The 25150-nt window shown below is 35.9% G+C and overlaps 1 protein-coding gene across 1 annotated transcript in view; it reads right to left on the reverse strand.

Moving 5' to 3' along the window:
- SLC6A7 (solute carrier family 6 member 7) overlaps positions 1 to 25150 on the reverse strand; it is a 1098089-nt gene that overhangs the window by 83929 nt on the left and 989010 nt on the right. The window contains exon 12 of the mRNA XM_044069564.1: positions 218 to 318. Within this exon, the coding sequence (XP_043925499.1) occupies positions 218 to 318 (101 nt within the window). The remainder of the gene's footprint in view (positions 1 to 217; positions 319 to 25150) is intronic.

Raw genomic sequence — 25150 nt, forward strand, 5'->3', positions numbered from 1 at the left:
CTTATTTCATTACTATGTTGATTCCCATGTACAAAAATACAACTCTTACCATATAAAGATTGTTTAAAAGGAATAATTCCAAAAAAGTAGAAATTGAAATGACAACTGCACTTGATGAGATTTACATGACCAACACTCATTTTACTGGCTTTTAAAGATGCTATCTATTATCAGCAGTTTTACTTTCCTAAATGAACAATGGATAAATGTGTTTTACCATCATGGCTGCAGGGGATAGGAATATCCAACACATCTTGAAATACATCCCTGGTTCAAAACCAAGCATCATTTTAATATCGCGACAAAATCTTTTCACACCTAAAGAGAAAAACAAAGAAGAAAAATAAAAGTTTATCAAAACAATAATTCCTGGTTCAAAATCAATAAATTTTCTTTATCTTAAACAAGAATTTTGTCTATACTGCTTAATGATCATTGTAATAGAAAGACTATGGATATTAAATGCAAATGAACCACTTACGTTTATTTTAGTTTCTAGATTGTTTATGTAAGCATGGCTGCATATCTTTATTTGAAGAGAAAATATGTTTAATTTCATGATATACTGCAAACACATATTTTTCAGTTGAATAAAATAATATTACATGCACTATACAAACCTTTTTTAGGAGAACTTGCTAAAAAATAGTAAGATATTAAAGCATAATGTATGCAAAATCCTAGACATTAGTAAGCAATTTGCAAACTATTAATGATGCATCAACATAATTTAGTAACGGGTGAAAGACTTAAAAATTCAGATTGCTTCCTATGAGTTTGAAATCATAACAAGCCTTCCTAAGGATAACGAGCATTGCAAGAGTTACTTACTGAAATAAAAGAAAATACAAATTTTCCCAATGTGGAGAATTTGGTTTGGACAATACAGGGTGATGATTTTGGCTTTGTAAACCTAGGTGCAGTCAGTCTTACCGATAACAAGTAGGGGGCACAGTACTAAATGTAAAAGACTGAAGTGAGTATATGTATCGATTATTAAACTGCAATGAGTCTAGGAATATACTGCAAACTGGGAAGTACTGCATTTGAGATATATATAGCAATTGTAAATGTAAAGCAGTGCCCTAAAGATGTGGGACACATTTCTAAATGTGAAGTAATGTAGTGACAATTGGGAACATTACTAAATGTGAAGCAATGCAATTATGTGTGGAAACCTTACTAAATGTAAAACAGTGCACTGAGTGTACACCACACGTTACTTAACGTGAAGCACTGCTGCATGACCAGAGTGCCAGATGTGAAACAGCTCAGTAGAGTGTGAGATGGATTAGTAAATGTCAAATACTGCATAGAAACATAGAGAATGACTCAGCCATAGTGCTAGAGGTTCATTATGTAGCATATGTACCACCGATGCTGGAAGTGCAGTAGGCTGTGGGTTCTATTTATTTTTATTTTATTTTTATTTTACATTTGTTGACTGGGATAGTCCAACTAGATTCATGTCCATTTTCAGCAGAGGCCTGGGGAGAAATGCTACAAGGTAAGCAGATAGAATAAAAACAATGAAAACATATTACAAATATGTATAGAGAAAGAATACATAAGCAAACATGAATAGACAAGTTCAACAGGTTAGAGTTACTCCCTGGTGACAGTCAGGGGTAAGTACAACAGTAATCTGATTAATAGATTTTTCACATTCTTGATGAGAGTTAGCCAGGCTTGTTGCAGTGGCAAAGCCAGTTTAGTGCCAGATGTTGTTTGAATCTAGTTTTAAATTGGCCTAGGGAGGAGAGCAAAGTAATATCAGCTGGAAGTGAGTTCCAGGCTCTGCCTGCAGAGTTTGCAAAGAGGGAATCACAGGCTGCATTGTTAATTTTGATTGTCTGAATTGGTAGTCTGTTCAAGGATCGAAGCAGTCGTGGATTGTTATAGGGGGTGATAAGATTTTTAAGAGCCGGAGTATTATCAGGATTATAAAGGATTTTATTAGCCATAATCAGTAAGTTATATTGGATTAGACTGGGTAGTTCAAGCTACCCAAGTTGGTTAAGATTGATGTAGTGGTGTGTCCTAAAAGGCAGGCCAGTGGAAAACCTGGCAATGCGATTATAACAGGTTGAGAGTTTATTAAGTACAGTCTTGTTTAGATTAGAGAATAGGGGGATGCATATAGAAGTATTGAAAGTAGGTGAGAGTGAGCTATGGCAATTTTGGCTGGAGGGGTGAGGAAGGCTTTTATTCTCTAAAGTGACCCTAGTTTTTTATTGATGGTTTTGATCGATCGGTTTACATGTAGGTGAAATTTTAGGTTATTATCAATAATGACACCTAATAGTTTTGTAGAGGGGTCGGGGGAGATTATTGTGCCATCATCTGGATTTATGGTAAAGATAAAAGCAGCAGACCTTTGTGTTGGTGAGAATAACAGCATTTTAGTTATTTTGGGATTTAGTATCAATTGACGTTCAGAGAGCTAGTTTTCTATAGTGTTAAAGGTGGACTGGGTAACAGACCATATATCTGTAGGAGATGTAGCTAAGCAAATCAAGGTGGAGTCATCAGAATATTGGATACAGCTGACACTTGGGATGACAGTATACAAGTCGTTAATAAAGATGGAAAACAGTAGGGCCCCTAGTATGGAGCCTTGTGGTACTAAAAGGGTGTTAGGTAGTAGGTTAGAGAGCTTGTTCTGCCAAAGAACAGCCTGCTGTTTCCCCTTTAGGTAGGATTTAAACCATTAAAGGGCATTAGAACTAGACAGAAAGTTTGCAGGGTGTAAATCAGAAGTTGGTAGTCAACTATGTCAAATGCCTTGGAAAGATCCAAGAAAAGGGCTGAGGATATGCGATTATTGTTATGGTTATTGTTTATGGTATTGGTAAAAGCTAGTAGGGCTGAAGTAGTGCTGTGGTGTGGATAGAAGCCATGTTGGGGATCTGCCATGGGTGATTCAGGATTAGGTGGTGCATGAGTTGTTTGTGTATACATTTTTCCATAATCTTTGCAAGTGGAGAAAGTATAGCTATTGGTCTATAATTGGAGAATTCAGTGGAGGAGCCTCCTTTATGTAGTGGGATTACATAGGATGTTTTCCAAACAGTGACTACAAGTGTTTTCTCAGGCTTCCTGGAGCTGTATGGTATGTATTTAGTGTTAACTTGCTGGCTGTGTTTTTAAACTGTATTTTTAAACTATATTTTACACTAAGTTAAACACTATGTTTTAGACTGTGTTTTATACTCTTGCAGGGTATTTGCTAGATGTAGGTTATGAGTTTAGAGTATACTTTTCAGAGCTTTCGGTGGGAGCATCAGCTCATTCAGTTACACACAAAAAACAGTAAAAAACTCCATACAATGAAGAAATGTACACTGAGTCACACCAGGTCAGCCAAGGGGGGAAGAGAGAGGGAAATCCTAAGCACCTAGATTTGAAAATGATGCCTGTACTAAGTTGTAGGAGTTTAACCTGTATGAGGAAAGGGGGGTTGGGGAAAAAGAGAAGGCAGTAGGAGTAGAAAGAGGAATACCCTGATTGACTCAAGACACCACACCAGAGGTAAGTTGAATATAAGGGCCTACAATCTGCACTCAGCACTTAATGTTACTTGCACTCAGCACTTTAATTTTACTTATGTTTAGCAGGAAAGACAGACCATCAGTATACAATTTTGAGAATTTTTACAAGGGTTACTTGTTCAAATGTCAGACAAGTAAATACTTAAATTTATTTTATACTTCTGATATTGTAGTGTAGCATTTTGGAGACATAACTATTGTGTGTGCCATCTTTCAGATGCGACTTTAAACTGAGGTGCCATTTGCCTGTGTTTGTGGTATCTCAGGTAAAACATCCTCTGGCAATTATTAAAAATAATAGTGGAATTTCCTTGTGTCCTGTCCAAATTTTCTCTGATCATTGTGAATACTACCTTGGGACTGCCTTGAAAAGAGGCTGCAAGCCTAGTAGCACTAACCCAGTCAACAAGCTTAAATGAAAACAGAACATTTTCAAATGTGATGTTTTGTAGTCAGATTGAGGATGCATTACTTAATATGAAACACTGAATTATGTAACTAAATGTGAAGTGAGACTAGGGAGCACACTGTCAGATGTAAAACCCAGTAAAGATACTGTGGAAAACATTACTAAATAAGTAGTAAAACATAAACGTATGTACAGACATTGTCAAAAATGAAGAAAGTACAGTTGTGTAAAATCTCACCATAAAAGTTGATGTCCTTCTCTTCACTGTTGCAGTATCCAAAACAAAAAGCACCGCCCAACCAGGGCAGCCCAACACTCAGCCAGTATACAAAAGCCTAATTATCTTATATGTGCAATATGTCACATTTATGCACCCCACACAGAACATAGGGCATAAAAGGGACATACGGATGCAACTACCCAGAGCTGCATTGCCCGAGAAGAGAACAGTCTCCATAGGACAAAGGAGTCCATGCACATCCAGAAGGAAAAAATGCAGAAGAAGGAACAAGGGAAAACCCTCAGTCAGAAGGGAATCTAAAACAAAAAAACAGAACAAACAAGTGATGATTGGAGAGAGGGCATGAATACTGCAAGAGTGAAGAAAAGGACATTTACTGTTATGGCAAGATTTTACACAACTGTACTATGTCTGTATCACTAGTATCCAAATTAGAAGGGAGAGTAAAAAAAGCTCAAGAAACAATGGGAGATGGAAGGCTGAGAAGAGCCCTCAACAACCCCCATAAAATGGTTTCAGCAAAACCTGCTCTGGCCCTAGAAACCATATCCAGCTTATAATGCTTAGTAAAGGTACGAACTGACGACTAAGTAACTGTTTCAAAGATGGAATTGGTATCCGACCCCTTGAAGAAGGCACCAGAAGAGGCAACAGCTGTAGTAGAATGAGCTCTAACAGAAGCAGACAGAGAGTTGCAATGAAAAGAATAACAAAAAGAAATGGCCTTCGATATCCAGCAGGAGAGGTTTGCTTAGATACTGCCAAACCTAATGTCCTAAGATGAAGGAAAACATAAACGTTGATCAAACTTATGAATGGCCTTAGTTTTATCCAAATCGTAACTGAGCTGTCTGTGCAAACCCAAAGTATGCAGGACTTTCTCACTAGCAGACTGAGGAGAAGGAAAAAAATGGAATTGTACTGACTAATTCAAGGACAACTCATTTAATACCTTGTGCATAAAAGAAGGATTAGTATGAAGGAACGTCCTTTCCCTATTAAAAATCAAAAAGGAAGAATGGCCATAAAGGCCTTGAGGTCAGAAACATTCTGAGCAGTAGTAAGAGCCAGCAACAAAACAGTCATCCAAGCACAATGTTGCAAAGAAGCAGAATCTGCAGGTAAAAAAGGAGCCTGACTCAATTTTCCCAAAACAATATTACAGTCATAAGAAAGAGGAATAGGGTTCCTTGGAGGCCTAAAATGCAGGGCATCTTTAAGAAACCATTTGATCTCAAAACAAAATGGCTGACAAATGGGCCTTCACAGAAGAATAGGCCATGCCAGACTGGAGCAACTCACACAAATAAGAGAAGAACAGACAAACTTCACTAAATAAGGGTCCTGGTTATGAACATGGCACCAGACAGAAAATGTGTTCCATTTGGACATATACGGTTTTCTAGTCAAGGGTTTCCTTGCCTCTTGTAAATCCCTGAGCACATCTTCCAAAAAGAGGTGCCTAAAAGGAATCTATACCTTATCATCCACAGTGTCAGTCGAAGATTAGACAAGTGAGAATGGATGAGAGACCCCTTGTCCTATGTGAGGAGATCCAAATGATGTTGTAAGTTGCGGTGATTACCCCTGACCATATGCATTAAAAGGGGGCACCAGTGTTGTCTTGGCCAAAAGGGAGTCACTAGCAAGATTTTTGGGAAGTCCAGCTGAATCTTCTAATCTTCTACAGGATTCTTGGAAGTAGAGGAGTTGGAGGGAAAGCCTAAAGAAACATCCCCTTCCAATGAAAAAAAGGGTATCCATCTTCCTTGCCAGATGGCATGGCAATCTAGAACAGAAGAGAGGAAGCTGCCTGTTCAGAGGGGAGGCAAAAAGATCTACTTGAGGAATATCCTATCAATGGACAATGCTCAGAAACATGTTTCTTTGAATCATCCATTCATGAGCCTGTGCTTTGGACTTGCTCAGAGAGTCTGCTACTAGATTGTGCTCTGAAGAAATGTACATAGGTTCATAGGTAAATACTAGGTTAGCTGTCCTTGTAGGCCATTTTAAGCCTAGCCAGTTTCCTCAAACGTGAGAATCAAACCCTGTACCTTGTGCCTCTGAGGTAAACACCCTAACCAGGAGGGACAAAGTGATCTGGTCTAACAGAAGGGGGGGGGGGCAAACTGGCAAAGAGAAATAGGATTATCTGATAAAGGAGGCTTCTGGGCCACTGAAATCTGAGAAGCCTTAGCAGAGGAGGCCCACCTACCACACTTCCTGCCCTTGGAGGGCTGGCGGGGTTGCCTGTGAACAAAAGCACATCTATAAGAATAATTCCTCTGGAACTTAGGGATAGGAGAGAGAAAAGTATGTTTACGGTCCTCAAAGGCTTTGCCTTTCTCGTCAAGAGACTTAAACATGTCAGCAACAGCAGTCCCAAAAAGTTGTTTATTATCCAAAGGAGCATCCAACAACTTGGCCTTAATGTCCTCAGGCAGAGACTGGAGAGAAAGCCAAGAATAATTCCTTATTACAGACCCAAAAGCAGCAGCACTAGAACAGGCATCAGCAGCATCGCAGCTACACTTAATAGAGTGGCGAGACACTTGAGAACCAGAGCCTAAAATAGATAAGGCAGAGGATTTGCCTTCAAAATCAGGGAGGTTAGAAATAACCTGACAAGCCTGTGCAATCAATGCCAGAGTATACCTTGTCATGTGGATATGGTAAATAACAGCCCTAAAGGCCAAAGTAGAACCAATGTAAACTTTCTTACCAATCCTCTCCTTTGCTCTACTGTCCTTATCAGAAGGTAAAAGTTTGGAAGAGGGCAAAAGTTTAGAAGGTTTGTCAGAAGAGACTGACACTACAACAGGATCAGCAGAAGGACATTTACATAAAAACTGACAATCCTCAGGAATCTTATGGAACCTATCAGGTTTCTTAAGAGCAGGAGGCTGAGAATCAGGAAACTTGGAATTAGCAATGAAAGTATCTAACAAGGCAGCTAGCATAACAGGAAGTGCTGATGGTTTAGGAGTAACCACCTGAAGCAACTCATAATATCTTCTCTGAATATCAGATACTTGTGAAGAATCCCACTTAAATGGTTCCATCATCCTAGCAATTGTCTCCCTAAAGGAAAATTCCTCAAAAGGAGACTCAGGGCTAACAGACTCTTCTTCATCAGAATCATAAGCCAAAGGTGAAGGCATCTGTGAAGAACAGGACAAAGACCCCTCATCAAATACTGAATCCTCATATGAGGAATCAGGACCCTAAGCCATTTAGAAGGGGTAGAGTTCCAAGGAAGACCAAGAGCCAAAACCCCTTGAGGAGGCTTTAGGGCCATCAAGTCAAAAAATAATCCCTGAGTAAACTCTTGGCATTCACTTTGAGGATCCTTAGAATGGAATGAAACATGCTTCAGTTTTTGTCTTTTCTTGGAAAGGACATCAGCCCTAAGAAATACTGGAGGTTCTGACACTTAGCAAGATTTGATAAGGGAACCCAAAACTTGCTCCCTAATCAATATCTGTGGAATCTAAGACCCTCCAAGATAATCAGCTGCAGTTACCCCTCAACATCCAGAGAAGACACCTGCAAAGCCTCAGAGGACATGCGAAAAGAAGGATACATGCTGGCCTCCAACAAGGTCACTGCAGAAGAATCTCATGTAGATGCCAAATGACCTACAGAGCTCTCACCTGCTTCTAGTGGGACATCCAGTGGAGGCTGGACAGCTAAAAAATCCAGATGAAACTTCTTTGCCTTCTTACCTAGTGGGAATATCTCAACATTAAAGGACTCTGCCATGGTACTCTGGGCTTCTAAGTGTCTTAGGCACAAATGCCTTATAGATACTACAAAAGGTATAGTTGTGAGATGCACTCAAATAAAAAAGACATAGTTTATGATGATCCTTATGGGGAATCATCTTCCCCCCACACTGACATTCTTCCTTCTTGTATGAGATGAATTATAGGCAGCAAAATAAAATGCAAGAACAAGAAAAGTAAAAAAAAAAAAAGAAAACAACCTCAACGGGGCAATTATCTGGTCGCTAAGTATTCAGTACAGCAACAAGGTATTCAGACCAACTAGCAATAATGGCATTCAAACTGGCAGCAAAAAAGTTCTGGGTAGTTACATCTGTATGACCCTTTTATGCCCTATGTTCTGTGTGGAGAGCATAAATGTGGCACATACATGATCAATAGGCTTTTGCATACTAAGTGCTGGGTGGGCTGCCCTGGGCAGGAGATCCTTTCTGTTTTGGATACTGCAACAATGATATAGAAGGATATCTGCAGTGATAATAGGAAAGTGTTATTAAATGTGAAGTGGTACAGAGAGGTTGTATAAAAATGACTAAATGTGGGTATGTGCACACTTTGTTGCAGCATTTTTTGCCTGTGGCTTTTCCAAGATTTTGTTTTATTGTCATTTGTTACATCACTGTGAATTCTATTGTAAGAGCTAGTGGTGTATTCCATAGGGTAATTACTTTTTCCCAGTGTTGTGCATATGTGGAAATGATAAGTTAGGAGAATGAGGCGTGATCCCCTACAGCAAAAGTTCTTCCTCTTTTTATATGTTTTCAAGTCATGATTTTCAATGGTAAAAAGAAAAGAAATGAAGCATGACACATTCTTGGTTGTCACAACAGAATGTTTGGAAACCACTAAGTGTAAAGTGAATTGGGAGGGGGTTCATTACTTAATGTATATCAATTTAATAAGACTGGTGACATGTTACTAAATGTGAATCCCTCAAAAAACACTGTGATAAATACTAATAAATGTGAAAAATGTTACTATATGGGGGAGCATTACCAAATGAAAAGCACTGCTGTGAGACTAGTAGAGATAGTTCTAAAAAGGAAGCACTGTGGTGAGAAGAAGATCCTGATTACTGAATAAGAATCCTATAGTAGGTGAGGATGATGCTATACTAAATGTAAAACTAATATGAGAGAGATGTCATATTACTTGTACTTATGAGAGGAAATAATGTTCTAATCTATTCAATATGATGAGTGGGGGACAGTCATATTTTGGGTATGACTGGGCTTCTGCCAGTTTTGTGAATCATTGTTGTCCCACACCATATAAAGTTGCATGGAAAGTATGATTCCTATAGGATAAAATTCCTATATCAGTCAGGTCTATCTCACACCTTCATCTTTTCAAACCATTACTAAAAGACTTCCTCTCTGACTCCTGGCTTTGTCCCTACTCCTCGTCTGGGGCATGGCTTCTCCTAACACTCTTCACCACCATCCCATACCTCCCTTTAAAGCAGTAAATCACTTAACCTGCTTATCCCCTTCTATCACCTCACTTTATTGTAGTACTTAAAGTACTGTACCTACTTCTAGTTAACACAAACAAATTACTTTTCTGTTGCTATTTCTCTTTTAAAAGTTAAACTTGATTATCTTTTCTAATGCATCACTTTATTGTAATTCTTAAATTATTCCTACCTTTCTTACACACCACTCTTCTATCTGTAAAGTCTCAGTACAAGGCTTGTAAATTTAATCTTTGTGAATATCAATAAAGATTTTATTATACTATTATGCTATGTATTCATTGAAATTGCATTAAAATTGTTATTGTAAATATTGGTTGCATTAAATTTGTTACTTTGGAAGTTTTTCCCTGGGCCTCAGGTTAAAAAGGGCTGTGCTCAGTCAGACTTTCCCAGTAAACGACGTCAATAAATAAAGCATGAAAATCTTAAAACTAGAAAGTAAGCCAAGGGACACAAGGGCGCTGTTGTAACTAATGGATTCTTATGAGACAAAAAAAATACATCTATCTCAGTCCATTTTTAATAGATGCATTAATGAATTTGGTTTCACGAGTAGCTAGAGTTTGTCCCAGAAAGAAATGAGCTGATACTGTGAGGCAGGAAACAAGCCTGTATTGGACATCACTCCACCCCAATTTCACATGTTGTCATGTATTTGAAATGTGGGTTGAAACCAGAGCCCCAAGAATACACACATGAACAGAGGAAGAACATGCAAATGTCATATCAAAGGCAGTCCATATGAATACTGAATTACAGAACGTATACACGTTTTGTTGTGCACTAAATGAACCCATGTTGCACTACAAAGAGAATCATGCTGTGTGTGAAATTTCCAGGCCATTGTGAATAAGATGCTGTTATGTTATATTGTCGTGTCTGTGACTTGGAATTAGTGATGGATCTGAATATCAACAGTGCTATCAAGGAGGAAGTTGTTGGGGGCATGGCCAGCATGCTGAGCAGATAGCAGCACAAATCTTTTGCTCTGCCTTTTGATACTTTTTTTGACAGGATTTTTTTCATTCTATCACTAAGTAATTAGATGAACATAGCTATTCTGGATTACTTTACTGTCTGGATATATAAGAATTTAAAATTCCAACTAGAATAGCTTGTTTTATAGTTTTTTTTTCCTGTCAGAAGTTATTCAAACTATATCAGATATGAGTCACTCGAAGACTTCTCTTCAAGACAATACAATGAAGAAGGATCTACAAACAATTATTTCAAGTATTCAAAAACTCTCTACAAAGATGGATAATCTAGAAAAAATTATGGATAATATGAAGAAAGAAAATAAAAGACAAATGGACTTGTCGAGGGGAAACCATGACAAAACATGCAGATTAATTAACAGAAATAGAAGAAGCTGTAAATGAATTTGATGGAAGACAAATGGAAAGTGAACATCAGGTTGATTTTCTTATAAAAACAAAATAATATGTAACTTGAAAAAGTGGAGGATCTGGAAAGTAGACAAAGAAGAAACAACATAAGGATTTATGGAATACCATAAAAGATGAAATCTAGTTCAAATTTTAAATGACTGGTTTCCAAGAGCTTTGAATCTACCTGAATCCTTATCATTTGGTATAGAATGGGCTCACAGGCCCTTATCAAATATTTCACTTTCAAAAAGTCTTCCTGCTGCAAGATCCAAAATTGTTAAATTCTTGTCAACTCAGGACAAAGATTTGATACTCAGAGCTGCCTGGCCGGGAACTCCAATTCAGATAGATGGGAAAAGTATTAGGTTTGATAATGATTATATTACCTCAGTGATTACAAAAAGAAAAGCATGTGTTCCTATCATCAAGAATCTTAAGAAATCAGCCATTAAAGCACAAAGTATCTTTCCAGCTAGAATTAAAATCACTCTAACAGAAGGTCAAAGAATCTTCAGTACCTTAGATGAAGCTGTGGATTTTGTTAAAAATAAAAATGTGTTAGATAAGGTGGAAGATATGGAAATCTCTCTCCCCAGTTTGAGGAGACACGCTACTAGAAATATTTCAAATATTAAGGAAAAAAACAACAACAAATCTAGACACAAGTGAAATAACATTAAGCCTGGAACTGTCTTAAATGAAATCATCTCTGAATCATACATATGAATCTCAACTAAGGTAAGCTGCTCTTCTCCCTTCTCTTCCCTCTTTTTCCACCTTTTTGCTACTTCTTTATCCACGTTTTTCTATCTCACAATCACTCTTTCCTCCCATTTTTTACACTATGACCATTAATGTTAAACTTACATATTGATCAATAATAAAATACAGGTCTATATTAAATCAGAGAATGCTTACAAAAGTGAACGCTGATTTATCGATCCCATGTAAGTGAAAGCTTACAATCCCGAACACTTAGAACTGCGATTTTTTTCCCAGGAAAACAATCACTGTTCCAAAAACAGAAAAAAAAACAATACATAAAGGGGGGGGCTTAGTCCTCCACACCCCCCTACTTAAATATACCAACTCCGAGATCGCACTACAGTGACGAAAATGGTAAAATAATGAATGCAGCCAAGCAATTTCTTTCCTAGGGAAAGAATCGCTTATACGCCATTTCAGTATTTTGCAGTTTTGCTCTTTCAAGTTTGATCAAGACGGATTAAAAGGAATGTGTCTTCGATCATATAATATGGAACCTAAAATACATATAGTAATGGAAGACATCTTATTTTATTTAATATAAATCTACAATAATAATCCATATCTTACTAATTATTAGTATAAGTATAGCACATGTATTATAAAATATTTATTTCTACTCTCTATATTGCCTTAATCTCTTAATTATAGCTTTTTCATGATTTATTACTTATCTCTACTAAGCTATGTAACATTTGAAACCTCGCATGCATTAAGTAGCTCTGTGTGATAGTCATATTGAGTTATAGGAGGTAATAGTGGGTTTGTGGGGGGGTGACTAGATACATATTGCAATGATTCTGATGTTTTATTTAATACTAATTGAGAGGAAAGTAAATGAAAGTGATGATGGTTCCCTGGGAGCACTTCACTTGTTGTTTATACTAGTTTTGGTTACCTAGACATAAGGGAATTAATAAAAATTAATAGATTCCTTGCTGCACTGAAATGGTCCTTTAAATGTTTCAGTAGAGGAAGAGATGATCTAAATTGGTGGGGAAAGTTTATATAAACTATATTTGAAAGCATATGATGTCTAAACATTAAATTAAACTTTTTTTGTTTTTTTTATCTGGTTGAGCCTCCCTGAACATGTCCGAGACTTTGCTCGCATTGTGCAAAATATACAATTCCTTGCATGACACATCCCAGCTTAATTTCCCACTGGAACATCCAGAAAACACCAAAGGCTTCATCTAACTCTCTTCTACAGCATGTACAAGGCTTGCAGAGTGAAAAAAATTTGATTGTCACAAAGTTCTAAATGTTAGCTGTTATGACCTCTGAACTTGATGCATTTCCTGTTATACTTGGCTCATTTAAGCTGTAATACAAGCGGATTAGATCAGAAGGGAACGTTAATGTAACTGTTTGCAATGTATAGGTCAGAACTTATAGCTAAATGTTTTAAACATAAGAAAGAATCTGTGAAGTGCCTTTTTAAATGAAAATAAATGTAGCAACACTACAGACATCTAAAAAACAGCAGTCTACAACCCAAAATGATTCCATTGCTACATTCTCAAATCTAAACCCTCTGATGCAGAAAGATATAAGGATAATGTAAATATCTCTGAAGACTCCTTAATTTATTGATATTAATGGATGTTCTTGATGTATTGTTTTGTTTGTTTCTGATTTATTTCCTGGAGGATATGCCTAGAATGTGACATTTGATGCCTTTATGAAAGTTATGACTGAGAACTTCATGTAAGTTTTTAATTACATAGAGGACAAGTGAGTGTAATGGGTTTATGTGTACTGTCAAATTATATTATAGATTATAATAGAAGATGACTTTCTGAAAGTTTTCAATGTACAACATGGGATGGGTATAATTGATTGAAGTAACATTTGCAAGTGATATACATGCAAGTTATTATAGTGCTGTGTTGGTGATACAGCGGTAGCATTGTTGCCTCACAGCAAGAGGTTCTGCTGTTCGATTCTTGGCTGGAGTGCCTTCTGTGTGGAGTCTGCATGACCTCCCTGCAGTCGAGTGGCCTCCGAAAGACATGCGTGAATGGGCATGCCTTCGCTGAAGGTTGGGCGTCAGGCTGGCAACTTGGCACCATAAAAATCTACTGGCAATCATTAGCAGACCGAAGTTCTGCTGTGGCAACCCCTAAGCTGGAAAAGCTGAAAAGACAAAGTTGTATCTGTTACTCTTGACTATAGAGGAGTAATCTTCTAGAAATCTTTTCTTTCTCATATGTTGTTGAAATGCATTTGATTGCATACAACCTCATTCTTGATTCAAAAGTTAGGACATAAATTTAGTGTGACACAATACTCCTAATACAGAATTTTAAATGATAGACAGGAAATTGTAATGTCAGCACTTCAGCTGTAATTTGAGTATTATTACTGTTATATGATTGTAATCACAGAACTGTATATTATATATATTTTTTCTTTGATTTTAAAAGTAGCTAATGGTTCTAATAGTTCTTTGTGGGTACTGAAATCTGCTGTTAATAAGTTTTATACAGAAATGGATCAAAGTAACATATAAATGTATCCAAACAGAACTTAAATAAGTACTGAGACTTGCATAGTGTTAAAAATCTAAGTAAAAGAATACAGTACAGCCTTAATAGCACAAATACAGTGTCAAGTAAGAGAGAGAAACTCTTGTAGTATAGCTATAACAGCCCAAATTGAGTGTCAGTTAAAAGCCACAAACTCTCAATAGCTATGAAACAGTTCACATATATCTTTGATAATCATATATGTACAATCTAGAGGCCAGTAAATGCTGCTATACCAAAAATGTAAGGATCTGGCTCCCCCAAGCAAATGCTGCAGATCAATGCCATATATATCTTTGATTTGGACATTATTGGCCTTGAGAAATCACATGGTATCCCTATTTCCTGTTGTGACTTCTTTATACAGTTGAGGATGAAAAGACACCTCATTTTAGGTAAGCATGAACATTAATGCCACCATAAAGATATGCAAACTGAAAATAAACAAACAGGGAAAGACAAACTCTGAATCCGAAAAAACCAAAGGCAGGAACCACGAAACAGCACCAGATAATAAAAAAGTTTAATCCGATTAAGTGCTTTTCGTTTGTTACCATGTACAAACTTCTTCAGATAAAAAGCCTCACAAAGAGGTGGTTTAAATAATCAGTTAATTAACTCTCAATTAATCAGTTATGACACTTAAAAAAAATAGTAACCTATTAAATACACCAGGAACATTTTAGACACTGAGTACATTTAGAAACGAGTGAAAAACACCGATATACTGAAGTGAGTCGAGTATAAACATTTCTTGATGCAACAGGGGAGAAAAAAATATAAAATATAAAAATGACTATTTTTAACAGTGAAATTAAGTAAAAAAACTGTTAAAAATAATAAACTCTGTGAGTTTGAGCTGTTACCTTCGTGTAAAATTCTATGACCTCTGAGTAAATTTAGAACGTCTAGAACATTTCATCTAGTGAGACTCTTAAGTTTGAGGACACTGCTGATTGAACACCCTTCATTCAAACCTGGCACATTGTATGCATTTAATCTAATCTACCATCTCAACTCTAGTCCTTCTAACTTTAAAGGGGTTGGGCCACCTCTAGGGTTCTGAAACACTTGATCAATAATGAGAAATTTGAAAGTGTGATCAGAGTGTAGTGAAGTGTGTTTAGCTAGTGCATTCTGTTCCTGGTGTATTTAATAGGTTACTATTGTTTTTTAAGTGTCATAATTGATTAATTGAGAGTTAATTAACTAATTATTTAAACAACCTCTTTGTGAGGCTTTTTTATCTGAAGATGTTTGTACATGGTAACAAACGAAAAGCGCTTAATCGGATTAAACTTTTTTATTATCTGATGCTGTTTCGTGGTTCCTGCCTTTGGTTTTTTCGGATCCACCATAAAGATATGTTAGATTTTCCTAATGTTGACACATGCACCTTCATAGACACTAAAAAAGGATGAGACAAAACACGTTACATATGCTTACAAGAGACACTGTAAATGAATTAATTAAAGAAAGGCCTACAACTTTAATCTTATGTCAGTACATTATATGACTGTGCTTTCATGTTATGATAATTCAACTAAACCAGCTTTCTCTCTTTCTAAGCAAAATAATGAAAGGTAGGTCACTTGAATCTAAATCTATAGTTCATTTTCTTGTCCAATGCTCAAAAAGCTCTTTAGACTAAAGTCATACAGGTCTATTCACAATTTTATCTTGCTTTACCATCCTATCAGGCTTCATTTAAGAATAAATGGCTTGGTGGATGCATATTTGGTATTGCTACAACTGTTTCACATAAAAATAGACAAAGACACATGTTGCAATACATATACCAAAAAAATTACTGGTTATTTAAAGTTACCAGACTATACACTTTTGAACAATAATAATGGAAGTCATATCATATACACAGGATAAACAAGTGATAATAAAGTAAGTTCCTTATTTTCACTGATTACGTTTACATAGAGGTATTGATAAAACTAAAAGGGAAATAGTATAACTTTTTGCACTAATAATATTTTAATTATTAAGTAAAAGTACATTAATGACATGTTTTACTTACACTATGAGACCTTAGTTGGTAAACTAGTATACTTTGAGCATTTGAATGTAATTGTATGAGAACTTTCAGTGAGTTTGACTTAGATATAATTATTTACATACCTGTATGTTTCTAATTAAGAGGGGAGGGGAGAGGGTTGAGTGAAAGGAAGATTGATGGAGTGACAACAGAGGGAAGATGGTTTGCAGCTTATATTATAAAACTTATAATACCAATGAAATTAATGATTTTATATCATAACAATAATTTATATCTGACTTCCGATATCTACATATTTTGAAATAAGACTTTATTCTTTTTATTTGATTTTACTATTAAGACATAAATAGATTAGAGCTGTAAAGATAACTCATATATTAATGTCTTCTAGATGAAAACATACGAGAGGTTATTAATAATCATTGTTATTATAGAATACTTAAACATAATATTGTTAAACATTTAATTTAACTTAAATCTGTAATAGTTAAAACACATAGATAAGGTTCATCACTCAGTTTTGATGTCTTTACAAAATCTAAAAGCCTTCATTTAAACACTTTGATCTTTTAAAAAAGATGATAAGATTAATAACTTATTTGTTATATTAATAATTTCCTCTTCATCAAACAAACCTAACAAGTAAGGTATTTTTTTTTTCTAAAGGCAGATGCAATAGGAAAGATTGAAGTATTGGTTGGAGACTGGTAAAAAGTAGTTTTGATGATACTATCATCAAAACAGGAATTAAATATTCCATGGCAGATTTTGTAAATAGTTCGGAAACAGGTTTAGAATGGGTCCATAACACAACATTTACCTTTAAGGCAAAATGATTACATTTATACATATAAATGTATGTCTTAAATGTAAATGGACTTAATAACCCTATAAAGAGAGGAAGTCTTAATAAATATCTAAGAATAACTAAAATTGACATAGCCTTTTTGCAAGAAACACATCTTATAGAGAAGGACATGAAACATGTTTTAAAGACTACATTACTCTTGTGGAGTCACACTTTCATGCTAAAAGAAGGGGTAGTATGATATTGTGGAAAAAATCTCTGGCACCCCCTAAGATAATAGACATTAACTCAGATAAAAATGGAATGTTGAGTCTTGTTGTTCTAAAAATTAACAAGAAATATTTCACTGGTGAATGTTTATTGAATTCCTGGTATTGGTGCTAAAATAGCAAGTAAGTATTTAGAATTAATCACCATAATGTCAAAGGGAGAAAAAATTTTAGCAGGCAATTTTAATTGTATCTTATCAGAAAAAGATACTACTAAAAATGGGAAATTTTGTGTTACAGTTGCAGCTAAAAAAAATGAATAACTTTTTTGATACCACCAATTTGAAAGACGTTTATGATTTAAAAAAAAGCTTTGGATTCTTTAAATTATACACACTACTCATATAGCTTTGGGACACAAACTGTTATTGACAAAGTTTTTATTTCTGATAGAAAATTTTCCAAAATACAAGATGTCTCAATTATTGCTTGCCAATTGATTAACCATAATGCAATAGTTTTTAATATTACTCTTAAACCAAATAACTTGATGTTTTGGCAAAGAATCCCAGCATACATAATTAGAATAGATGGGTTTAAGGAGTGGCTATTAAAAGAACTAAATTTGTTTCTGGAAAATAATGATAATAGTGTATCCTCCAAAACTACAATGTGGGATGCATTGAAAGCATATCTCTATGGAAGAATCAAAACCTGGTACTTAAATAAGAGAAATCAATGGGACAAAATAGAAGCCATATTAATGAGATTTCCTATAAAGTCAATAATAAAACCAAGAATATCATGGACTTAGAAGACATTTTTTAAAAAATATTATGAAGAAATAAATAGAGATAACACCATTCCAATTAATTTTGATCTAAGGGACACATTTCTTAAAGAAAATATAAATACAATATTAACAAAAGACATCAAAAAAATTAAACAAACCGATATCCTTTAAAGAAATTAAAGACCAAGTTAAAAATCTCAAAAATAATAAATCGCCAGGACTAGATGGATTAATTCTGAAGATATATAAGTTGATACTAGATAAGATACTGAAAATCTTATTACAAGCCTTTGAAGAAGTTAGAAATAATTTAAGTAGCTTCTCTTCAGGGAAATATGCCATGATCTCTCCAATACTAAAACATGATAAAAATCCAAAAAGGACCACTTTTATCAGCTGAACTTAGAAAGTCTGGTCTGGAACTTATCCAGCCATAATTTATCTGTAGCTGAAGCCAGCATTTTGAAAAAAGGATTATCATTTATTCCAGCACAGAAACAAGACTTCTCAGAGATAATTCTGCACTATAAAATGTTTATAAGAAATGTTCTCTTGAAATTAGCTTTTAAAAATGCAAATGGTGATTACGATAATAATGTATTGAAAAAACCGAGTACTTACATACCCAATTCACATCTTTTGATTACAGCTTTTGAAAAGCTTTGTTTAGATGATTTCTATAAATTGCATGATTCTGATTCTTTCCACAGCAGACATGGAGGGAAATTTAATTTGACTAAATCTGAGTATCAGGCTATGAATAATTTACAGAATAATAACGAGTTAACTATTAGACCATCTGATAAAGGTGGTCCTGTTGTATTGTTTAATACACAAAGATATAATAATGACAGGATTAATATGCTCTCAGATAACTATTTTTATTCTAAAATAACTCCTAAACAAGTTGAATTTATGACTAAGAAAGTCAACAATGTTTTTAAAGTATTATTTGATGATGGGTTGATTTACATACAATTGTTTAGTTATTTGTCTGTTAAGGATGCCTTAGTACTTGCCATTCATGGCCTGCCTAAATTACACAAGGACCCAGTACACCCTCCCTTATGCCCCATTGTAGCAGAAAAGAACTGGTGTATGGAACCTGCTTCTATTTTTGTTAAAAAAAACAACTGAGACCTGCCTTAAACACATGTCCACATATTTTAAGGGACACCCAGCATTTTTTAACTTATTTATTTTTATTTATGAATACTTATGACAAACAAGGTAAACCTAATAGTTTGCATTTAGTGACTTTAGATGTCACTTCTCTCTTCACGGTTATCCTGAATAATGAAGGACTTTCATATGTTACAATTTCTAGAGAGATTTACTAACTTTGATACTAGAAAGGTTGAGTTAATATGTGCATTATTGGATAGTGTTTTGAACAACAAAGTGTTTGTCTTTGACAATGACTTCCATTGGCAGAAACATGGCATAACTATGGGCGAATCTTGTGCCAATAGTTACGCCAATGTAGCCATGGGAATCTGGGAAGAGCAGTTTGTCTTTAAGGGACCATTCAGCAAGCATGTAATATTTTATCGTCGGTTTTGTTTTTTGTTGAAGTTTTATATGGGTTTATTTTTTACATCAATAATACTACTTCATTTCTGAATTTTTCTCATAAAATTTAATTTGAGTTTGTAGAATTTTTGGATGTTAAAGTAGTTTATGACACTAATGGTTATATTACAACTGATTTATATAGAAAGCCCTGTCACTGTAACCATTTCCTTTATAAGGAGAGTATGCATCCACCACATGTGTTTAAAAGTGTGGTCAGAAGCCAAGTGTATAGAGCCTCAAGGCTGAATGTTAAGGATTCAGAATTTGTTAGACAAACTGACTCCTTGAAGGAAGCCTTTGCTACCAGGGGTTATACACAAAAAGATGTGCAACATAGTATTGAAATAGTCTCTGGTTTAAGAACTAGTAAGGCTAGGCCCTATTTTGGTGAGAAATACACTGGTAATTTGCAGGTTCAGAAAAATGATAAATTAAAGGAGTGCTTGTTTTATTCGAGTGATATTAAGCAATATAAAGGAATTATTGAGAAACACTGGGGTATCCTGACTACAGATGATGATATAAGAGCTATAGAAGATACCAGACCAGGGTTTGTATATAAAAATATGAGGTCACTAAGGAGAAGTTTATGCTACCCCAGGAGTGTACCTACAAATTTGAGCCACGGATGCACTGCTGCATGTGGACACTGTCAAGTCTGTAAATACATTGACAGTACAGGTAAATTTAATCATCCTAATCAGAATAAAGTGTACAGTTTCAATGCTTCTGCAACATGCAGCAGTTCCCATGTGGTTTATTTAGCTTACTGCTCAGTTTGTATGAAATTTTATATTGTTAGACCAATAGATTTCTTAGAGACAGGATTAAAGAACACTACTACCATATAGGCAAAGGTGATACAGTTAGTGCTCTATCTAAACACACTCTAGATACAGATACATCTCATATCTTTAATTTTATGGTAATAGGACATATATATGAGAATATCAGGAAAGGTGATATCAGGAATCAAACTGAGCAGTTAGAAGCCAAGTGGATAGTTAGATTACATGGAGATTATGGCCATGGCCTGAATGACAGAGTACCTCTGAGACTTAAACTCAAAGCCAGATCTCTAAATAGAAAATAGTCTAGCTTTTGTCTTGAACCATCACCTACATTTATATATATATATATATATATATATATATATATATATATATATATATATATATATATATATATATATATATATATATATATATATATATATATATATATATATATATATATATATATGTATGTATTTATGCTATATAGCGTAATTTAAGATGTTTTACATTTGTAGAAGGTTATATATTTATGTGTGTGCATATTGTTTAATAAGTGTATTTTAAGGCATAGGTCTTTAAGAAAGTTAATCAGTCATGTGATTTTTAATTAGTGTATGCATTAGAGTGAATTTTCAATTGTCTCATGCATCTGATGAAGTAGCTTTGCTATGAAAGTGCTCATGCTTTTATATTTTGTACAATAAAAATGGATTTAGTTTGGCATTCTTTGGTCATCCTTGCATCCTGTTTTATATTTTTTGTGCTTTACAATTTCCTTGGTGGACCCAAGTTCTGGGACTGGTAGGTAGTTGTGTTTTACTTTATTCAATTTTTGAATAATAATAAGATTTATGATTCAAACCAACTTCTGGCAAGAAATAACGTTAATCAAGACAATTGCCTAAATATACAAATATTCAGGAAATTTCTTGCAAATGAATTGAAATCTAGTCTAAGTACTAATTTAATAACAATTCCTAAAATATTATCTTTGTTTTTTGAAATTAACTCATTGACTGGTTCTAGGACTACTTTTATATCTATGATTTATAAAATCCTGAGAGATGAAATGCACTCTTCAGAAGACATCTCTTGGAGCTATTCAATTAAAATCAACAATAAACCTTTTTCTGTAACTGATAAATCTTTAGTTTTTTTAAATCTATAAATAATACATCTACTTCCATACATTGGAAAATCTTTACATGGAAGTTCCTTCATAGAAGTTTTTTTTACCGCACACAAAATAGCATTAATGTATAATAAAGAGATAATTAAGTGCTGGAGATGTAAAGAAATACTAGATTCTGACTGGATACACATTCCTAAAATGTTCAATGGTAACTCCGTTTTGGTCTAAATTTAAAGATTTTGCTAAAGCATTGTGATCAGATAATTTTGACATTTCAGACTCAATTAATTTTGTTTAATGCACCAATACCAGACTCAATTCCAAAAACACAAACACACCTTTTATGGTTACTTCTTGCAGTTGCAAGAAAAATTATTACAATAAATTGGAAATGCCAGAATGACCTTTCATTTTTAGATTTTATTTCTTTAGCCAAAATGATATGTAATAGGGAATTATAAACCGACTACATCAGAACACAAAATATTACTCATAAAAACTGCCATGGTTGAAACTGAAAGATCTTTTAGATAAATATTCATTTTAATAAGGAATTTTTTTGCAGTTATGGACCTTTTATATAGTTTTGTTTTGCTTTGCTGTGTTTTAATCTAATTTATTCTTATTATTGCTGTACTTATATTTACCATTTAATTCAAGATTGTCTAAAACTCAATAAAAAATATTTTGTAAAAAACGAGGAAGTTGTTGTTAACCTTCCAAAAGGAGTCACATTTCTGTCAGTTACACACTGGGAGATGAAATGTGACTGTCTTCTGGTAGACTAGGGAGAAAGAGAGAGAGTAGAATAGCTGTTCATAAACCAGATGGATGAATTTCAGTATTGGTTTAAAAAAGAAATTGTAGCAGGGAGCCTCAAAGGAATGTTATCCTCTTCCCACTGTGACAGCACAATGCCAGAGTTGCTATTTTAAAGGGAGGGGGTGATACAATAAAAAGGAGGTGAAGGAGAAGTTTAGAAGTGTGTTAGGCTTTGCAAAGAAAACAAGAAAAAGCCATTTTAACTTCATATATTGCATTTCAGTGGATAACCCAGCCACTGGGGATGCACAAGCCAGTGCATTTCTTTGTGCCGGTCCCAAGCCCGGATAAATGGGGAGGGTTGCGTCAGGAAGGGCATCCGGTGTAAAACTTCTGCCAAAAATGACTGATGCGGAGAACTTTTTATAATTGCATACCAGATCGGTCGAGGCCTGGGTTAACAACGACCGCCACCAGTACTGTTAGCCAACAGGGTGCTGGCGGAAATTGGGCTACTGTTGGCCGAAGGAGAAGAGGAAGGCGAAGGCATGCCCCAAGGCAGGAAGATAGGAGGAAGGTTAGGAGTGTAGCAGTGAGGGTAGGAACTTTGAATGTTGGCAGTATGACTGGTATAGGAAGAGAGCTAGCTGATATGATGGAGAGAAGGAAGGTTGATGTATTGTGTGTGCAAGAGACCAGATGGAAGGGAAGTAAGGCCAGGTGTTTAGGAAATGGGTTCAAATTGTTTTATCATGGTGTGGCTGGCAGGAGAAATGGGGTAGGGGTTATACTAAAGGAACAATATGCCAAGAGTGTTTTAGATGTGAAGAGAGTGTCTGACAGAGTGATGTTTATGAAGCTCGAAATTGATGGTGTAATGATGAATGTTGTTAGTGCATATGCTCCACAAGTTGGGTGTGCGATGGATGAGAAAGAGAAATTTTGGAGTGAGTTGGATGAAGTTGTGGTGAGTGTACCCAAGGGTGAGAGACTAGTGATTGGAGTGGACTTTAATGGGCATGTTAGTGAAGTGAACAGAGGGGATGAGGAAGTGATGGGTAGGTATGGTGTTAAGGAGAGGAATGCAGAAGGTCAGATGATTGTGGATTTTGCGAAAAGGATGGACATGGCTGTGGTGAATACGTATTTTAAGAAGAGGGAGGAGCATAGGGTGACGTACAAGAGTGGAGGAAGATGCTCACAGGTGGATTATATCCTATGTAGGAGGGCCAGTCTGAAGGAGATTGGGGACTGTAAAGTGGTGGCAGGGGAAAGTGTAGTTAAGCAGCATAGAATGGTGGTATGTAGAATGATGTTGGTGATCAAGAAGAGGAGGAGGAGTGCGAAAGCTGTGCCAAGGATTAAATGGTGAAAGTTAAAAAAGGGTGATTGTGAAGTGGAGTTTAGGGAAGAGTTAAGACAGGCACTGGGAGGCAGTGGAGAGTTACCGAATAGTTGGGTAACTACAGCAGAGCTAGTAAGGGTGACTGCTAGAAAGGTGCTTGGTGTGACATCTGGACAGAGGAAGGAGGACAAGGAGACCTGGTGGTGGAATGAGGAAGTATAGGAGAGTATACAGAGGAAGAGGCTGGCGAAGAAGAAGTGGGATTGTCAAAGAGATGAAGAAAGTAGACATGAGTATAAGGAGATGAGGCACATGGCAAAGAGAGAGGTGGCGAAAGCTAAGGATAAGGCATATGGAGAGTTGTACGAGAGATTGGACACTAAAGAGGGAGAAAAGGACCTGTACCGATTAGCTAGACAGAGGGACAGAGCTGGGAAAGATGTGCAGCAAGTAAGGGTGATAAAGGACAGCGAGGGAAAGGTACTCACAAGAGAGGAGAGTGTGTTGAGTAGATGGAAAGAGTATTTTGAGAGGCTGATGAATGAAGAGAATGAGAGAGAGAGAAGGTTGGATGATGTGGGGATAGTGAATCAGGAAGTGAAACAGATTAGCAAGGAGGAAGTAGGGGCAGCTATGAAGAGGATGAAGAATGGAAAGGCTGTTGGCCCAGATGATATAGTTTTAATGAACTACTCTTCAAAGCAAACCAGCATCTCCTTGACTTCATCATCAGTATTCCACTGAGAATAATTTAGAATGGAGGTGCTTAGGAGAAATGGCATTGGAATTTCTAACTAGATTGTTTAATGAAATTTTGGAAAGTCAGAGGATGCCTGAGGAGTGGAGAAAAAGTGTTTTGGTACCTATCTTTAAGAATAAGGGTGATGTGCAGAGCTGCACTAACTACAGAGGGATAAAACTGATTAGTCACAGCTTGAAGTTATGGGAAAGAGTAGTGGAAGCAAGGTTAAGAAGGGAGGTGATGATTAGTGATCAGCAGTATGGTTTCATGCCAGGAAAGAGCACTACAGATGCAATGTTTGCTCTGAGAGTGTTGTTGGAGAAATACAGAGAAGGTCAGAAGGAGTTGCATTGTGTCTTTGTAGACTTGGAGAAAGCATATGACAGAGTGCCTAGAGAAGAGCTGTGGTATTGTATGAGGAAGTCGGGAGTTGCAGAGAAGTACATAAGAGTGGTACAGGATATGTACGAGGGTAGTGTGACAGTGGTGAGGACTGCAGTGGGAGTTACAGATACATTTAAAGTGGAGGTGGGATTACATCAAGGATCAGCTCTGAGTCCTTTCTTATTTGCAGTGGTGATGGACAGGTTGACAGATGAGATCAGACAGGAGGCCCCGTGGACTATGATGTTTGCTGATGACATTGTGATCTGTAGTGAGAGTAGGAATCAGGTTGAGGAGACTCTGGAGAGGTGGAGATATGCCCTAGAGAGCAGAGGAATGAAGGTCAGCAGGGCTAAGACATAATATATGTATGTAAATGAGAGGGAGGGTAGAGGAATGGTGAGGATGCAGGGAGTAGAGTTGGTAAAGGTGGACGAGTTTAAGTACTTGGGATCAACAG

This window comes from Protopterus annectens, chromosome 4.part0, assembly GCF_019279795.1.
Source record: "Protopterus annectens isolate FY-2018-M chromosome 4.part0, PAN1.0, whole genome shotgun sequence".
NCBI lineage: Eukaryota > Metazoa > Chordata > Ceratodontiformes > Protopteridae > Protopterus > Protopterus annectens.